Here is an 18,140-nt window from a genome sequence, read left to right as displayed (position 1 = left end):
ACAAAAAAAGCGCCTGGAACTACATCGAGTAAAAACCTCTTCTTCCAGACATTCGCCAATTTGCTTGCTTCCATGCCTCGCCGAAGCTCAGGAGGTCGATCAGCCCGTGCAGCTCCCCGCCGTCATGCACCAGCACGCAACCCTCCTCCTCAGCCTTGTACGTACTTATGTGAAACATATATTATCGGACTTGTTTCAAACTGCTTCTTTTGCTCATAAGCACTTTTATTAAAAGCACTACAATTAAAAGCACATTGAAATTTTGCTTCCTAGAAAGCATTTTAAGTACTTTAGTAGAACTCAAAAGCACTTTTAACTTTTTTTGTCAAACATGATTAGAAGCGCTTCCAATAAAAGCACTTTATAGAGATGTATCTCCAAACGAGCCCTAAGTCACTAGGAATGGGATCAAGTAACAAGACTTAAAACTGAGAAACCAATTTCTTCAAATAACGAAGGAAGCGAGGTTCATCATAATTCATAGAAGTGCCACACACAACATATCAAAATCCTTCCTATATCATCTCACTCATGCATAACTGCAAAAAGTTTTCTAAATAGTTTTGCATCCATAATCAAGACTTTCAAGTAATCCTCTAAAAGCGGTTTTAGTCATTTTAAAAGCACATCAGAACCGGCTGATGCAATGTTCTCCTTTCCACCTTTAATTGGATTGTTTATGTGTTGCCTTGCAGTTTATGAAGCTCGTCGTTCTCCATCTCCAGCTCCAGCTCCGACTGGCCGTGGTGGATCTATGTTTTCAGGATTTGTTCAGGGTACGCACGTACGTGGATAGATAATGTTTTTGTTCGTTTAGTTGCTTATAATTATTGTACATTATAAAATACAATCATTCGAATTGGTCTTCTTGCATGCAGGTATGGCTTTGGGGATTGGAGATGCCGTGGCACACAGGGCTGTGGATGCTTTGATGGGTCCTCGCCGCGTCACTATTCGAAATGAAGCTGCCGCTGCTGCTTCTCCTACTCCTGCGGTTCCTGCTCGTCCTGCTGCTGCACCAGTACTAGAAACCAGGGCTAGCACTAGCAGTATCAGTGGTTCAGATGCCTGCAGTAATCATTCCAAGGCATTTCAAGATGTATGCAATCCTTTTTCTTTTATTATTTTCCCCAAGATTTATTGTGAATTTCAGGGACCGTTTGATAATCATTTCATTTTCACTTCACCCTTTTTTTTTTTTTGAACCTGAAAACTAATTATACGATGACCTTTGGGTTTTTTTGGGGAAATTCTTATATGACCACCTTTGTGCAGTGCATCGACGAGTTTGTAAGTGATATCAACAAGTGTCAGTGGTACATGGATAAGCTGTACGAGTGCAAGAACAACTCCGGCATGTTGAGTGCTTAACTAAGCACTGCTTCCTGTGCCTATCAAGATAGTGAATTAGTGGTCTATGTTTGGGGGAATGATTTCTTTAAATAAATCTTCATATAAGTAGTAGTACCTCTTCTTATTTGAACTTGATCCTACGATGCTTGTTTCGTGTATTCATGCTCGTTAATAATGATTTTTGTAACTATTTGCTGGATATATAGTTGAAGAGTTTGAGCATATGATATACTCACATATCAACTGTTAACACTGAGTTCAATAACAGTTTAAGTTTGGCGATTAAGTTTTTTTATACCGGTTCCTTGAACTGTTTTCGACTATGAAAGGGAGACTGGATGGACTTATTTGTGAAGAGCCCAAAAACTAGTTGGAGTCATATTTGACAAGAAATGTTAAGACTTCATCAAACTTGAATTCTTGCTTTTAACTAAAAGAGATGAGACGAGAAGGAAATGTGAACAGGAAGAAATTCTGAACAATGCACTCAAATTCTTTGTTTACAACCATGTTATGTACAAAGTACCGTTTAGAAATTAAGCAACCCTAAACCTCTCTAAGCGAGCATCGGAGACGCGTTTTCTCAGGTTAACTTTCAAACGCTGTAGAGGAATGTTTATGTTGGAACGGAACAAAATTCATATACATTGTGTTTGTTTATGATTATAATTTCCTACCGCTCTCATTCTGTGGAATCAAACAGGTTGGAAGACGGCTGAGAGCAAGTTACATGAAGAGTGATTGAAATTAAACTGAATATTTTGCTTGCAAATCTATGGGTGTACAAAGGCAGGAGATACCTCCACAAAAATAACTATCATGGAAAAACAGACAACCTGTCTTTTTCTCGCTACTGGCTAGCTGTCTCTACATATTTTCACAAAATTCTGATCATGTACAAATTGTGTTTTACTTCTTCTGCTGTGGTGATGTGATCTCGTAATCATTTACCTAACAGTAATCCAATTTCCTGACGACTCCAAGTGATTCTCAGATATCTGCTGCCTTCTCGAAAAAGGGTTTCTACTTGGGCTGCTGGGGAACTCATCGCAATCGCAGCTCTCGAATCCCTGATCTGAACAATCAGAACCCTCTTCGTAAAGTCCAATGTCTAATGTGCTCGCTGGTGAGTAGGTCGCACCATTTCTTGAAAATTGCATTGAGTTTCCAGACACAAATGGATGGTTGAGCAACTCCTTAGCAGACCACCTCCTTTTGGGGTCTCTCTCCAAGCACCTTGCTAAGAAATCCAACCCTTCGTCCGAAAGCTTTTGCGGGAACTGAGGCCTCTCATTGCCACAAGCAATCTTCAAAACAGCAGCAACCGGATTCCAAATCTCATTGCCCCAAGGAGGCCTCCCGGTAACCATTTCAATCACCGTGCATCCCAATGACCAAATATCCGAAGAAAATTCTAGCCCTTCGTTTCTCAAAACTTCAGGAGCCATCCACAATGGAGTCCCGCCAATACATTGCAAAGAGTGCTGCACTGAAACCCCGTCAGCCTTTGAGCCCTTTAGCCTCTTTGCGAAGCCAAAATCCGCCAACTTGACATTCCCGGAGGATCCCAAGAGCACATTGTTGCACTTGAGGTCACAATGCACAATCCCACTTTCATGAAGATACTCGAGGCCGTGAAGAATCTCCCTTGTGTACAACCGAACCACTTCTTCCTCCAATGCCCCGCCAAATATCTGCGACACATCTGACAAACTACCCCCTGCCATGTACTCCATGAACACATTAGTGCATTTCCCGTCACCATTTTCCCTCCCCATACATTTAACAACATGTGGGGAATTCAAACTCTCGAGAATCTTAACCTCGTTCTCAAGAGCCTCAGCTCCATCCCTAGACTGAGCAGATTTCACAACGAAAAGCGCTCCTGTGGCTTTGCTCATGGCCAGATGAACACTCCCATAAGAACCAGAACCGACCATTTTTCCCTTCATCCACTCACCCGGCAGAGGAGATGTGCACTGATTGGGATTCGCAGCCATTTCTTCTTTGATATTTTGAATCGGGCAAGAAAACCCAACTCAAAACACGATGCTTCTGGTGCCTCTAAAAGCATGCAGATAAAAACACTATGAATTGTAGGATATCGAAGACCGATGTGTTTATAGAGGATTTAAAAAAAAAAAAGGAAAAAAAGAAAACAGGTTGATGGAAAAAAAAACTTGCCAACAGTTCCAGATTGAATCGAAATCGGAAACATAAACAAAACAAGGAGTTATTTTAGGATTAAACTGAAACTTCAATGACAGAATTACTCTCTTACTTTTATGGTAATCAGAGTTTCCAAAAAAATTAAACAAAGTGCAAGAAAAAACTATAATGATGGTAGAGCGGTTTCCCTTTCGCACGGAAAACCGCTCTAGCAGCAAGAGATTTCTCCTGAAGTTTTTAGAAAGCAGAAAACTTTGATGATCTCCTTTTTCCCAGATACAAAATTATGGCCAGGAGGAAAAGGAAATGAAAATTTGAGGAGGAATTTGGAATTTATATGAAGTCTGATGGGGGAGGAAAAAAACGGTTGGCCATCCTAGCCTTGTGGAACGCCCTTGAGTCCTACGGGTACCTGCCACGGGGCAGAAACTATAATCTAATTCATGTTTCCTCACACAGAACAAAGAATGGCTATTGAGACACTGAATTTCTTGCCGTTCATTTCTCTCAAGTTCGAATTATGTCCCTGCGGATTAATAGATTACTAGCCTCTCTGCACGCACTAACGTGCGTGCGAGAGGCATTTTTGCATCACGGGCACTACGCGCCCCTAAAGGTGTATTGTGTTAGTTTTTCCCATTGTAAATGTCAAGATATACTTTAAATGTATTGTGCAAAGAGGAACTTTTTTTTTTATCATGCACGTCCTAGAAAGTTATCATGTTTTTCATTTTTACTTTGTGTAAAGTAATGATTTAAATGTTATTCATGCACTTATCAAACAACATACGATTTTAGATGCAAGTTCCTACCTAAAGCCTATGAACGATATCAAGTAAATGTAAATAAAGAATAGAACCTTGAATCAGATTTCCCAAAAAATATGCCAAGAAAAGCAATAAAATAAAGAATAGAAAATTTACTAATTATACAATTGATTACTAAATATATTTTATTTATGTTAAAACCAAAATTTTAGTTTGGTATTAAGTACTCTTTACTTTTGATTTTGGGTCCCCTTTTATATCTTATTTGTTTTATTTTTTGTGCGTTTGGCAACTGGCATGTGGTTGTCATTCACCATTTTAAATACAAAGAATGAAAGAAAATTCATTAAAACTCAATAAACAGTGCATATGCAACTGATCAAGAAAAACAGAATTCAATATAAATTATTTTTTCTTTTGATCAATGGAGAATAGCACTACATTAACTTTTTTTTTTTTTCTGTTTAAATTAAACAATATATTTTATTAGATTAACCACCGATGAGATTCGAACACAAACTATCATGCAAGAGCTTTACTCTTTTCCACCACTGTGGTAAAGGCCCACTTGCCACTTGATGGACATTTTATTTTATGTTTTTCACATGAGTTGAATGAAATTCACAGGCAACTACATAGGCTAAATATTTGGGATAGGCTATACACAAAATTATCTAAGCAGAAACAAATAGAATTAATATGAAGAGAAAGCAGACATGGATAAAGACAAACATATTAACTGTGAGTTTTACGGGTTTTATTGTATGAATAAACGTTTGCACCGTCAGATTTAAATGTAATGTGTCTTAAACTTCATGTTTGAACCTATGGTGTAACAAAAAAACATATTTGCATAGCAAACCCGGCTACATCATTGTTATTGAACATATGGTGTAACAGAAAGCAGAAGAAATCAATCTGAACATATGAAGACAATTAACAATGTTGTTCTACAAAAAAGAAATTAAGAGAAAGCATTCAAAAGTGAGGCCATAGCTAAAATTTAATAGCATCCCACGTTGCCTCATTGTCGATCAAACTTCTCTAATTCGCCGCAAAGTAAACATAATCCTGAATCTTGAGAAAACCAAATTCAATTAAATAATAGTTAATAAGCAGCAACAATGGATTGTTTTAATCAAAATATTAACTTGATTAAACAACCAAGTCATCTCATTTTTGCCTCACAAACATAAGCTGATGAAGCTAGTAAGAGGGTACAATTTGTTAAGCTTAATAGCCTTTATGCACATAAAATACCTTTTCCAAAACACCTAAATATATATATATATATATATTTTTAAATGAATAACTTCAATGCTTTAAGCCACAGGAAGCTTGTAGAACAAAGTTAACATGAAAAATGAATAAAATGACAGGCACACCTATAAACAACAGGAAAAAATGGAAATCATCAACGCTAAATTCCTCAACTTAACTATCTCGAGAGTTATTGGACTGAAATGATGCCAACCATATGACAGAGAAACAAATAAAAACGTGTAAATTCATAAATCAAAGTTTTAACTCAATCAAATATTATTCCAATGAGAGTTGTAAAATGCAAATAAAGCCATTTAACAACAAACTGTTTCAACCATTTGACTACCCGCAATGTAGACAAAGAAATCTGATACTCATAGTATATAACTGCTCTATTTATCTCTCTGCAAATGACAATTAATAAAATGGAAAACTGAAGTATACCTTGGCTAGTTATTATTTTGGGTCGCCATCTCCAGTTGCTCCAAATAAAAGAGAGGAAGCGTGTGAAGGCAAAATTGGAGGCTTCTCTTGAGTTCTTGAGTTGGCACAGGCGGCTGTCGACCACGTCTCCTAACCTGTAACGTGCTAAAATTATCGATTCAACAGAGAGTGTTTAACTAAATCTTATCTCATTGGCAACGGCACATTATAATATCAAGCACATCTTTTGTGTTTATAGATAATAGAATTTTACACTTTTAAGTAGGTATTTTTCATTTTCAGAACAACAAAATTAGGAATCGAACATAAATATGAACATCAACTATTATACAAAAGTTTGAGATGAAAATTAATTAGTCATGCAAACCTTTTTAAAGCAATCGCGATTCTATCTCTATTTGAATACAACACCATTGAGCTGAGGTTCTCAATTTTCTTAGCTTGCTGTTGCACCATCTTCTCTCTTTCAGCTTGGGCTTTTTTTTTCCTCCAACTCCAAAGCCATACGCTCCCTCTCTAACTCAGTCTGCACAGAAAGTACGCATGTCCCAGAATACACTTGCATTCAACTAATTACAATAAACATAAAGTGTAACCTCCAAACCTGCAATAACGTGTTTTGCAGATTGAGGATTTCCTCTGCCCAACGTTCTGAATGATATAAAAGAGAACTACAAATTGAAAAACTTGAACTTAAACTGTATCCTTTCCGTTTCATTTTTCCCTGCTCAAGGCCCATTCAAATTGAAAAGAGAACTACTCAACCACTGTAAATACAAATCTTTTAACTTTCTCCAAAAAATGAAATCACAGAGAATTGCATTTTAAGCGTGAATCTAAGGCAAACGTACCAAAATGCCCATGATCCGTTACAACACACCGCCCTTTGCCATCAACTTCAGTAGGTCATCTCTCGAAAACTCCTTAAGCCCTTCCGCAACTGCATTCATTTGTCCTTTCCCACTGTCAAGAACTCCAGTGAATGCTTCCTCCGCCGCCACCGGCAATGCCACTTCGTCACCCGATAACGTCGACTTCAACCGGCAAAACGTCGGACCAAACCACATTTTATGCAAAAAAAATGAATCAAAATTCGAAACTAAAGGTGCAACATTTGAAGAGTATGGCAATTTCGAGCTAATTTGACAATTATCAAGGAAAAATTCAAAAATTAATTGGCGATTACCGATTCCGAGACCAGATTGGAAATAAAGGATGATGGCGCCCATTGCGGTGCCTTCGCGGCAGCGTCGAGGTCTCTCCAACATAACTACTGGTTCGAGAAGATGATGGGATTTGGCGACGATGGGGTGGACTCCGTTACTTTAGGCAACGATTCGATTTTTGTATGGAGGAGTAAGACCCATAGAGAGAGAGTGGAGGAGGAACGGGAAGAAGTTGGAGCGCAAGGATGGGGAAGTTGGTGTGGGGAGGTTGGAGTGGGACTACTACAACTGTTTCAAATACAGTTTCCAACTCTCTGCACGTCTAATTTGTCTCCTCTTTTTTCTCTCCTATCCCACGTTTTTACCATTCTATCCCTATTCTTTTTATATTTTTTCTTTTTCTTGTAACTGTAATTAAAGGGTCAATTTTTTCAGTGATGGTTTTTTACCAGTTTGTCCCCATTTTCCGATTTTTGTGGATTTGGATTGTGAAGAAAACAAAGGGGCTTTCTTGGCATTTTGGAAAGCTTCACCAAACTGGGGCTCTCCCTTTATATATATAGATAATAGTTTAGAATGCCATTTCTGAAAATAGAAACAAATTAATAACCACTTCTTACCAAATTGGTTTTCTTATTGAATGTCCAACATCACTGTGGTATATGTTGAATTGTAATCTTGTTTTGGCCCAAAAATAATTGATCCGGCCCATACACAAAGAAAGATTCATGCACATGCTAGGGAATTCTAGCAAAGTTCAAGTTGGTAGAAGAGTCTAAAAGAATGGTGAGGATTCCACCAACATACAAGATTAGTGTAGATAATTCTAGCTTAGGAAGGTAGTGAAATTATCTGGATATCTCTAGCATGATGCTTCCATGCTTCTCCAAGGTTCCATCCATGCCTATAAAAGGAGAAGGCATCCACACCATTTGTAACAACCAAGAGAGCAATTAGTGAGAAGTGAGAGTGTTAAGTGAGAAGTGAGAAGAAACAACAAAGCTTCTAAGAGTGTTTGAGTGTTTCCTCTTGTACTAGTTTGTGAGTGAATAAAAATTTGTATAACACTTTGAGTGTTCTTTCTTTCTCTTGCCTATCAAATTCCGCTGCATTACATTCTCCTTTGTGAGATAAATATCTCCAAAGTAGTGAAGCATTTTTTAAACCCCAACAGTATATACATCAATTTATTACAAAATCGAAATTCGATATTGTTACATATGGGTAGAAATTTCACTCATAACCACATCCTCTTGCAAGTATAATCGAAAACAGTCTGCAAAATACTTCTTGATGAATCGTCTTCCGGCAATTTTAGAAGCTGAGCAACTTTTGAGAATCCAGCCTCGTGCCTAAGCGAAGAAACTTCAGCTGCTTCTAACTCCGTCTCCTGCTTGAACAGCGGTGGTTTTGATAATGCCCACTGCATTGACCAAATGGCCAGAGGGCGCATGTAAGATAAAGATCTGAATTCTCCGCTGGTGGTCCAAGCTTCGGGAGTTTGAAAAGAGTATCTGTTGATAAAATAATAAAGGAGTTAGGAAGCGAGAAACGGAGAGCAGATAACATATACATCAATAGGTTGAGTTAACAAGAAATTGACAGTGAGTAAGTCAACATTTAACGGATCACATCCCTTCGATGAGGTTGTCGACAATCTTCAGTATGTTTGCATCTCAGAAACTTGGAAAAGAAGTCATGTATTGGCATTTGTTTTAGCTAACACCCGACATACACTTCACACAGATATTTTATGTCCAAACGTAGCTTGCAGGTTAGCGATTATAAAGTTAACTCACCCAAGACCTTCTTTAGACCATGCAGCTTCATAGACTCCAGCTGCAGTACGAAATCCTACATCAACCATATCTTCCTGAATCATCGTTGCAGCTAAAGCGTATGTAACTCCAGACCATATTTCTCTCGACTGCATTGCTGACATGTCAACCTTTCCATCAGGTAGCATCCCATTAACTGCTCCTTGTCTCCCATCCTTAAACTTTAGGACATTGTAATTATAAACCGTTTCCAGTGCACTCCGTGCCTTGTCTTCATCAACAATTGGCAACTGACCGGATGCTCTTGCATACCTACAAAGTAGCTAGATAGTAAGTTTTATTTCATCGCCATAACTACATAGATCAGACTGATAATTTTGTGAAAGAAATATTTCAATTGGCATGAATAGATGACATTCAAAAGTTGAGTCACAACAGACCATTGTCCGGCCAGTTGATCAGCTTGGATTGATGAACTTGACGTTTGACCACTGCTGTCATAATTAAAGTAAGATCCATTCCATAATTTCGCATACACAGATTTTGCCTTCTGGTACTTGTGCCAAAAATAAACCTCTGAACCCTTGTCACCTACTTCTCGCGCCATGGCTGATGAAGCCTGCAATGCTGCTACCCACAGCCCACCACTATATGCACCCACACCAGAGACCGACCATGTATCATAAGTCTGATCTGGGGAGCCATCACTCTCAACCATTCCATCGCCATCTTTATCAAATTGTTCCATATAAGCCATTGCAACGTAAACAGCGGGCCAAACGGCTTCTGCAAATTTCTTATCACCAGTGGCAACCACATCCCTGTAAACTTGGAGAACAAACTTAGGATTCAAGTCTTTCCACCTATCCGTGTCATACAGGTTATAAGCATTTACTTCAAACCAGGGGTCATGGAGGCCGATATCATGAGGAACAGCTCCAAGAACCTTTCTTTGGACCCATTTTCCATCAGATAGAAGTTTCATCTTAGAGGGGTCGTGCATCATTACTGCTGCCGCAAAGTCCCGTTGGATGCTGAGCTCAAGTTTTGGGAATAGCATGACTAGTGCAAACGAAGAGTAGAAATGGACATCGTAACTGTTCCACATATGATATTCAATTCCTTCAAGACAGAGAAATTGGCCAATGTTTTCTTCTCCCTCCTGAAGGAGATTTGTTCCAAATGCAGAGTTTGATGCTATGGGAGTGTGAACTTGCTCAAGTATTGATATCATCCTTCCAAGAATGTCAATAGCAGTATCATTTTGTGGGGATGCATCAATGACGCTTTTCAAACCTAATGATGACTTATCCAGGGAAAACTTCCTTTCTCCAATGCTCGTTAAGCTATGGACTGGCAGTGATCCATCTGCAAAACAATTTATATGAAAAAAAAAGAGGAACTAATGTTTCAATATAATTGTCCAATTTCACTGCAAAAGAATTCAAACTTAAAAAATACCTGTCCAAACTGTGCCCCCGGAATTCAGAATGTAGAGCTCATTGAACAGAGTGACAGGGTACCTGCAGAGAACCTTGACAAATCTTAGAAATCTGACATGTACGTGAATCGGATTAAACATCTACACTCACCATTCAGGAAGTCTCTTGTCCTCAAGAACTGGTCTTTGCCATGCTTCAATCTGGGATTCCCAATGGTGATGCTCTATGTTTCAAGGAAAATAGAACAAGAACAAAAACAAAGGATGTTAGGCGACCGATCACAATCAATAGATAATATAACAAAGAAACGGTGAATTAGGGTTTCCTAGTTAAAGTAATGGGAAAGTTTCACACTCCTTATGACCTGACGATAATATACCATGTGACCATTTCCTAGTTTAAAGAACACAGTAACTTGGACCAATGTTCCTTTATGCTATGTTTGGATGAGGGACTTTCAAAGTCCCAAAGAACTTTAGACTTTGTACTTAAAAAAGAACTATAAGAAGAATACCAATGAACTACTCCGACACTACAAAGCTACTTTAGAACACTGAAAATGCACTACAAAGAAGCTAAACAAAGGAACTTCAATGTGTCATTTGAAAGTTCTCTTAGATGTATAGCACTATTCATTTCACAGTCCATCCAAACTAATTTAGCCGAAGTTCCATGGAATTTCAAAGTCCCTCACATAAATGCACCCTTGGGGTTGGATGACGACTCAAGGATTCTGTAAGAGTGCATTGACCATAAAACTTACAATCTCATTGGCAAGTAGGGTTCCAATACTAAAATTGGTGTCATGTATCATGTTTGAAATGAAGATTCTGAAATTGACTCAGCTAACCAGAAGTGGAGGAATGAATATCATCATCGATGAAAATTATTGTCTTATCTAATGACACAAAAATGACAAAGAACTGTCATATGATTTACGCTGGCCGCAATATGTTAAGGGGTAATGGCCCAACTTTGACCACCAAACAAATAATCTAAAAAAAATCATCAACATGAAGTTTATGAAATCAACAATTACCAAGAATAGCATCATGAGCAATATTTGCAGCTGCATCCCCAAGTTTGCCATAGAATTTAGTGTACCGCCTGTTCATAAAAAAATTGCAGCATTTGAATACTGTTCCACTGTATCATATCTTTCACCCAAGTGTTTCTCCACCCACCTGTGATACGTCTTCCCACCCATAAATTTTACTTCTGGGCAATCCCATGCCAATGAAAATGTTACAGTGCGTACTCCATCAGGTGGAACTGCCACAGAAGCAGCAATGGCTGCCCCAATAGATGATCCAGGTTCTGAAGGTAATGGCGTTTCTGCAGAATTAAGACTGTCAAAGGATCCATGCTGTAACAAAAGAGGCACAAGTATCAAGTTTTATGAAGAATAAGAATAGTTCAAATATCCAAAATAAAATGGGTCTCCGACCCTTATAAATTACTTTCTTGCAACAATCAAAATAAAGCAAGCTGAAGACACTTCTATGACATGAAAATGTTAGCATAATCTACTGACCTCTTTTATCTCACTCCACATGTCTTCAGCTGTGATACCTTCGGAGTCGCCAGAAATCACAAAGCAAGGGCACTCTGATACGTGAACACCATCAGTCTCCTGTGCTGCTATTGCAAATGTCACTGGGGGCAGCCCATCTGCAGTCCTGTATTTTCAAATAAAGGGTGTTACATGTAGAGAAAAATAACAAACACATCGTAAATTGAGGAAACGATTTCAAGAATCTTTTTCTATCTATATCAAGAAAGGGAACTTACTTGTGATGTAGAAGTACACCATGCACGCCATCCTTTATCCTAAAGATGTTAAATGATACTGAGAGTTAGAATAAATTGCAAGTATGGTGATAAGCAATCTTTCGTAAGGGCACAAGCAGATATACATGTGTTGTTATATCAAAAGTCAAAGGTTTGATTCTCAAAAGAAAAAATTCAAAGGTTTATGTTAGAAAATCCGACGAGAAGTCAAGCTAAGGACAAGATCTTACACTGCTCTTGAATTGGAGTGATGACCAGAAAATTCAGAAATCCCTCCAACAGAATTCTGAATGGGACATGCCAAAATAATTTCGAATTAGTTGTAATGGCTTCTCATGGGATAAGTCTTCGATTCAAGATTGCCAAGAAAACATACAAAAAGAGACGGAGAAAATATTTTAAACAAAAAGGACTTACTGCCCAAGTGAAAAGCAGTGTGACATCAGCTGCAGTCTTCCCAGAATTATATATCTGAAAAGAGAGAAAAACTAAAACTCCAATACAGCTGCGCCAGATTTTATGAAAACATATTTCTCACAGAATCATTCTTACCGTGTACGTAAAAACTGAAACAGGTAGGCTGCTCTCCTTGTAATTATGGGGAATAAAAGGCGAAATTTGACGACAGACTATTTTGAGAGCTGGATCAGGTTCACCTGCATCAAAGAGAAAAATATGACCCATGAAGGACATAGTACCACTCAGATGTATAACATTCAATGTCTCTTACCATCGTAAACAGACCAAGCCCTTGGAAAAAGGGCATGATATGTAGAATTATCCCCGTTCAGATTCCAGTCCCAAGATCCAATCCCTGAAACTTGACTTTCTCTGTTCATGCACACAATATCAGTAAATTCATTCATTCATTCATAGGGATTCCATATTACAACGAAAAGTAAACAAATTGTCTTGTTTCATGTCTAGGAACTTACTTCAGAACGTCTGGGATCCTCGGACAGAGCACAGTAGAGTATTTTTCACCATTCGTGCGGGAAACAAATACCTGGCACAGCATTTGTATCCAGTTTAATTAAAGAATGAAACTTTTACATCATCTAAAAAAAAGTGTAATAAGTTTTACATGATCTAAAAAGAAGTGTAATAAGAAAGGCTATTGCAAACTATTTGGTTAAAATGATGATGAAATATTATCAGAAGGTTCCAGAAGGGAGAAGAGCGAAGCTAAAAGTACGTCTATTGAGATTGTATCAGACATTTATGCATCTTATAACTAAAGGAAAAACAAATGAAGGTTATGTAATGAGCTAAAACTATTGATTTTTGTCAAAGATTCCAAAAGAAACCATGGACTTAAATTTGCAGGTTCTTACGCACACTTAAACTGAACAACTGTAGACTCTTTTGCGAGATCATCAGTCTCTAACACATGAGGAGATGTATTCCGCTTCTAGAGTGTTGCACTGCATTAAGTACATAATTCTCCGCAAGAGGATGTGTATATTAACTAACTTCTGATTGTTGAAAGCATTAATGAAGAAATGCCTTGAGATGGCAGGCAATAAACTTATATAATTTTCTATTTTTCTTTCTATAAGAATTAACTTACAGAAAATTGATCTGCTAAAACAGGTTTCTCTTCACATCTTCCAGGGAAGAGCTGCCACCGCTGAAAATCACCACTATAACTTCTTCCGATGTTTCCTGCCCTAAGAAAGCAAACAAAAGGATTATATACTATGCAATTGGTAACAAAAGGATTATATGCTATGCAATTGGTTATACTTCTTAGTAAGATATATATACATACATATATAGATAGAGAGAGAGAGAGAGAGAGAGAGAGAGATAGATAGAGAGAGAGAGAGAGAGAGATTGATGAGTTACCCAATTCCACCAAGTGGGACTCCATGATTAGATGTCAAATGGTGCTTAACAAATGGATTAATGAAGCCCTCCTGCAGATAAAATATAAACAGGTGCATCCATGTTTGGAAGAAATTCAATTAGATGGATCCCCTAAAATAAGCAATCATCAAAGTAATTAAGCTCATTTAACATTAAGAAGATTACCCTTCCGTTAGCAGCTTCTTCTCGTAGATGACGCCATAGCCGAATACCTATTGGAGCCTACCAAAAACAAAACAAGCAATATTGTTGACAGAAACAATAAGAGAAGGTAAAGGTCAGATACTAAAACTGCAGTCAGTCATATGCTGCATCACCAAGGCCTATGACCAAAACTTTACGCGAAATATCTCCAGTCGATATACTTCAAACTTCATACATTCTATGTTTCAAACTTACCATATGAACGATCTCTTTTAAATATAGATTGAATGGCAAAGGTGCGTTGCCCGTGCTGTTTAATTTTCGTTGCCATGTCAGTGATGCAGGCTTCCCAGGGTCAACCTTAATCCAGATAAACAAAAGAAAATACATATTAGAGAGCACCAAAAGGCAAAAAACTTTCAAGTCTCAAACAAATTTCAATGAACAGTCTCAGGTCACTTGTCAGATCTTAAGAATTACATCACACAGACTATGTTAAGTAATCGAAAACCCACTATTTTTATTGGCGAAACCAGCATTCCCCAGTGACAGATTCTAAGCCTTTTCTTCAGTTTTCATATTTAAAGAGTAGAGACATTTCTTGACCAAAAAAAAAAATAAAGAGTAGAGACATAAATACAGTGGGTCTTCAATATACAATCATGCAACGTTGCACTGTCACAGTTATCCATCTCCTCTAAGATGCACAAGAAACAGTGATGCTGAAACTAAAGCCCTCTAAGACATTCAGCACAAGTTAAAACTCACAGGCTTTTCGAAAGAGTATGCAAAGTCAGTGATTAGCCAAGCAAGTACCCGAAATGCATCTTTCGAAGAATATAAGCACGAGTTCAATGTCGAAACCTTTACTTGTTTCAAACAAAAAGGAAATGCTGCCAGGTTACTTCTCACATTTAAGAGTATATAATCTTGATTGAGCCTACCTTTTCAAGTGAAGAATCGGAATGCTCGTTATCTCTTTCAGCAAACCCATTCTCAAATATCTTCTTCTCAAGCATACTTCCTGTATCAAACAAAACATTACTTAATCGGGCAGAACGCAGTTACAATGTTAATTAATAATGTTCTTCCTCTTATCATGTTCCATCAGTTTACTGGAACTTAATTAAGAACATCAACACAAGTATTGAAATTACAGCTACCATTTTACTCCGATAAGTTGGTAACTAGAGAAAATGCCCTTTTCCATCCTCTCATCCACCAAATAAACAAAACTACTGCATATAATTTGAGAGAATTCTCTGCAAGATTATCAAAATTATAGTGGTAAACCAGATAGTCATGTTTTGAATCACTGTAGGACCCACATTAATCACTTTGCAATGCTTATGTTGCACGGACACTCCGAAACCATTGTGACTTGAATCTTGTGTTTAACTATTATGTTTAGTGAATGAATTTGATGAACACGAGTATTTTGTCATATTATAAATTTGAAGTATTGTTTTTAATATATGTAATATTAATTATAAACTAGTCGTATTTTAACCGCCGTTTCGTATTTTTGTTTTATGAAAATTTCGGTATAGCTGCGTCGCACGTCACTCCATATTTTTCCAACATATTGGTTTCTGATTCCGCAGGATTATTGACATTTACAATTCAGACAACCTTAAATTTTAAAACAAAACAACAACACAAAAGTGAAACAAAACCCAATTCGCGAAACAAACAAAAATAAAAAATAAAAATATCAAGAAGTGTTGTGAACTATATTTAACTGTTGGGTGAGGCATGGAGAGAAAAAGAGTGGAGAATAGACTTGAGGAATTGTTTGGTAATTCCCAATCTTTGTGTCTTTATTTATAAGGATGAGAGAAACTTGTTCTCCAAGTAATACAAAGTTTATTAAGAATGATCTTCTAGATTTCAAAAGATTCATAATCTATCTTTACATTTACACAATCACAATATGTATTAGAATTTATGTCACAAAAAGAAGAGAAATTTTGATGACCCATTTGACTGCATATTCATCTGATCTCACTCACCCAACAAAAATATCAACTGGTGTAAATATAATTCAAACCTGACAGTTATCAGACTGCAACTCCAACCAACAACTGGGTTCACAGAGACAGCAAACTCCAGCAGATTACAGGGGAGAGAGAGATAGAGAGAGAGAGAGAGAGAGAGAGAGATGGACTTGGTGAATTATGTTGAATGTTTTGATCATATAGAAGGCCCACCCTTTGACCGGTATGCATGTCCGTATACTTCCTTTATCCATACGCTATCTAATTTTCAATTTACATCTTTCTCTCTGTCAAGCTGGTTGGTGACATGTGTCTCTGTGTGTCGGGTTTTCTTTCTATTTTATCTTATCTCAAGTTGAAGAATGTTTACTTTTGTGTGATAAGAAACATAACGAAAGGGTCTTGATTGTTGATTTTAACGAAAAATTATATTTTTATATTAAAATGTCAATTCTGATACTATTTACTTTATTTTTTATTTTGTTCTTATCGTTAAAACTTAAAGTTTTAAAGTTATTTTAATTAATTTTCTTTTGTTTGATTGATTAACATTTTAGTCTTCTTTTAGTGTTGAGGTATTCATCAATTTACTCTCTAAACTTGTAAGAATTGGTCAATTTCCTCTCTCAACTTTAATTTTGGTTAATTTCCTTCCTCAACTTTCATAATTAGTCAATTTACATCGTACTCTTAAATTTTTTAATTTTTCATCTATTCTTCAATAGCTCAAGTGCTATCCGCAGACTGCCATTAAGTGCAAAAAAGTCATTTTCCCTCCACCTTCTATCTTTTTCCTTTTCTTCGAACTTTCTCTTCTTCTTCATTTTCTCCAAGCCGAGCCGTTGATGGTTCCACCGGTGCTCCACCGGCACAATTTTCCGTCGAACACTAAAAGAAACAGCGGGAGAGATCTGAGCTCGTAGATCCGCACTTCTGGGGTGTAGTCACTGCGTTGCTACTGGTCGAGGTCCAATTTCTCTTTGGCTTTGAGAAAGGTCGCGTACCAGACATAAAGCAAAGAGTGGCCAACACAAATCTCCCTGTGCAACATTTCTAGAAAAATGCTTTTGAAATCTTCACTGGTATCCATCTGCAAATCCACGAAGACAAGTAATTAAATGTTTCATATCAATCACATTGACAAACAAACTAAACAACCTCCTCAAAATTTTAACCCAAAAAATGTACCAAATTTGATATTTATTAACATAATCAAAGCAACTAAACAAAAACCAAAATTGAAAGTAATAAAAATAAATTGAACCATAAAAAATACACAAGCAAAATGTATGAAAAATGTCAGAAATTAGAGAGTGAGTGTATTAATACATACATAGAGGAACCAAATCTTGAGAAATCTGATGTCGTCCCTGTACTGAGCATTGTCCTTGAATGCGGCGATGCAGTCGGATAGAAGCTTGGTGAGATCAGACCCGGAATCCTTTTCGGAGTGAAAATCTTCCAGGGCTTGCTTCACGGACCTGGTTCGGTAACTAATTTCAGTAACAATTTGAAGAAATTGAAGGGTGAGAGAGCGAGAGAAAGAGTACCATCCACTCCTCAATCATGTGGCCGTCGTCTGATTCGTCGGAGTCCATGTGTTACGATTATGGTTATCTGTTTACAATTAGTAGCTTAATAGTATTGTAATAAGTAGTAATCAAGTTGTGGTAGTCGTATGGCCAGCTGGCATTTGGTGTTAGTGGAATCATATATGTAATCAATTTGGTGGGGTTGAGCAGAATAGATATTTTGGAAACATTCAATACAAAATTACAAAAACATTTCTCTCTCTCTCTGTCTCTTCCCTTTTCTTCCTCCATTGCTATCTGGTAACTTGCAGGTTGAGAAAGGGTTGCTGAGTCTTTGGTGCTAACATTGGTATCATCCTCTCGATCTTTGGCCTCCCTCTTGTATGCCTCGCCACACCAACAATTCTCGCATGTCTACCCTGGAA

General features: G+C 37.5%; 3 protein-coding genes across 8 annotated transcripts; 1 reads left to right on the top strand and 2 right to left on the bottom strand.

Annotated features, from left to right (window-relative positions):
* Positions 1-1,546, top strand: LOC103946464 (coiled-coil-helix-coiled-coil-helix domain-containing protein 10, mitochondrial-like). Its single transcript, XM_048581264.1, has 4 exons — positions 1-157; positions 696-776; positions 879-1,099; positions 1,276-1,546. Exons 1-4 carry the CDS (start codon positions 73-75, stop codon positions 1,369-1,371), a joined length of 483 nt encoding a protein of 160 aa, XP_048437221.1. The 5' UTR covers positions 1-72; the 3' UTR covers positions 1,372-1,546.
* A 508-nt stretch (positions 1,547-2,054) lies between these two features.
* LOC103946463 (mitogen-activated protein kinase kinase kinase 18-like) lies at positions 2,055-3,965 on the bottom strand. The gene has a single exon (XM_009357171.3). The coding sequence runs from the start codon at positions 3,351-3,353 to the stop codon at positions 2,301-2,303; it is 1,053 nt and encodes a 350-aa protein (XP_009355446.2). The 5' UTR covers positions 3,354-3,965; the 3' UTR covers positions 2,055-2,300.
* Positions 3,966-8,208: 4,243 nt separating this feature from the next.
* On the bottom strand, positions 8,209-16,379 carry LOC103946388 (non-lysosomal glucosylceramidase). Of its 6 annotated transcripts, none has more exons than XM_009357080.3 (20): positions 16,237-16,379; positions 15,131-15,210; positions 14,442-14,546; positions 14,208-14,264; positions 14,022-14,092; positions 13,744-13,843; positions 13,109-13,179; positions 12,904-13,004; positions 12,726-12,829; positions 12,591-12,644; positions 12,404-12,459; positions 12,174-12,212; positions 11,917-12,061; positions 11,567-11,748; positions 11,422-11,489; positions 10,533-10,605; positions 10,402-10,463; positions 9,381-10,308; positions 8,962-9,252; positions 8,209-8,676 (listed from the first exon to the last, which is right to left on the bottom strand). In XM_009357080.3, the coding sequence occupies exons 2-20, from the start codon at positions 15,203-15,205 to the stop codon at positions 8,400-8,402; spliced, it is 2,859 nt and encodes a 952-aa protein (XP_009355355.2). In that variant the 5' UTR covers positions 15,206-15,210; positions 16,237-16,379; the 3' UTR covers positions 8,209-8,399. The 6 variants fall into 6 exon arrangements, with proteins under 6 accessions (XP_009355355.2, XP_048437660.1, XP_048437661.1 ...); XM_048581703.1 differs by lacking the exon at positions 16,237-16,379 and adding an exon at positions 15,350-15,530; XM_048581704.1 differs by lacking the exons at positions 15,131-15,210; positions 16,237-16,379 and having other exon boundaries at positions 13,744-13,838; positions 14,442-14,527.
* Positions 16,380-18,140: the final 1,761 nt, after the last annotated feature.

Source organism: the organism of the source record quoted next, unplaced genomic scaffold, assembly GCF_019419815.1.
Source record: "Pyrus x bretschneideri cultivar Hongxiangsu unplaced genomic scaffold, Pyrus_bretschneideri_v1 Contig17, whole genome shotgun sequence".
NCBI classification, from domain to species: domain Eukaryota; kingdom Viridiplantae; phylum Streptophyta; class Magnoliopsida; order Rosales; family Rosaceae; genus Pyrus; species Pyrus x bretschneideri.
This window is presented reverse-complemented; position numbering and strand designations above follow the sequence as displayed.

Coding starts and splice junctions, on each gene's coding strand:
- LOC103946463 (XM_009357171.3), bottom strand. CDS start 3,353: ATGGCTGCGAATCCCAATCAGTGCACATCTCCTCTGCCGGGTGAGTGG.
- LOC103946388 (XM_009357080.3), bottom strand. CDS start 15,205: ATGCTTGAGAAGAAGATATTTGAGAATGGGTTTGCTGAAAGAGATAAC. Junction 14,265..14,441: donor TAAAAGAGATCGTTCATATG/GTAAGTTTGAAA, acceptor TGTTTTTGGTAG/GCTCCAATAGGTATTCGGCT. Junction 11,749..11,916: donor TGTGGAGTGAGATAAAAGAG/GTCAGTAGATTA, acceptor CTTTTGTTACAG/CATGGATCCTTTGACAGTCT.
- LOC103946464 (XM_048581264.1), top strand. CDS start 73: ATGCCTCGCCGAAGCTCAGGAGGTCGATCAGCCCGTGCAGCTCCCCGC. Junction 158..695: donor CAACCCTCCTCCTCAGCCTT/GTACGTACTTAT, acceptor GTTGCCTTGCAG/TTTATGAAGCTCGTCGTTCT. Junction 777..878: donor GTTTTCAGGATTTGTTCAGG/GTACGCACGTAC, acceptor TCTTGCATGCAG/GTATGGCTTTGGGGATTGGA.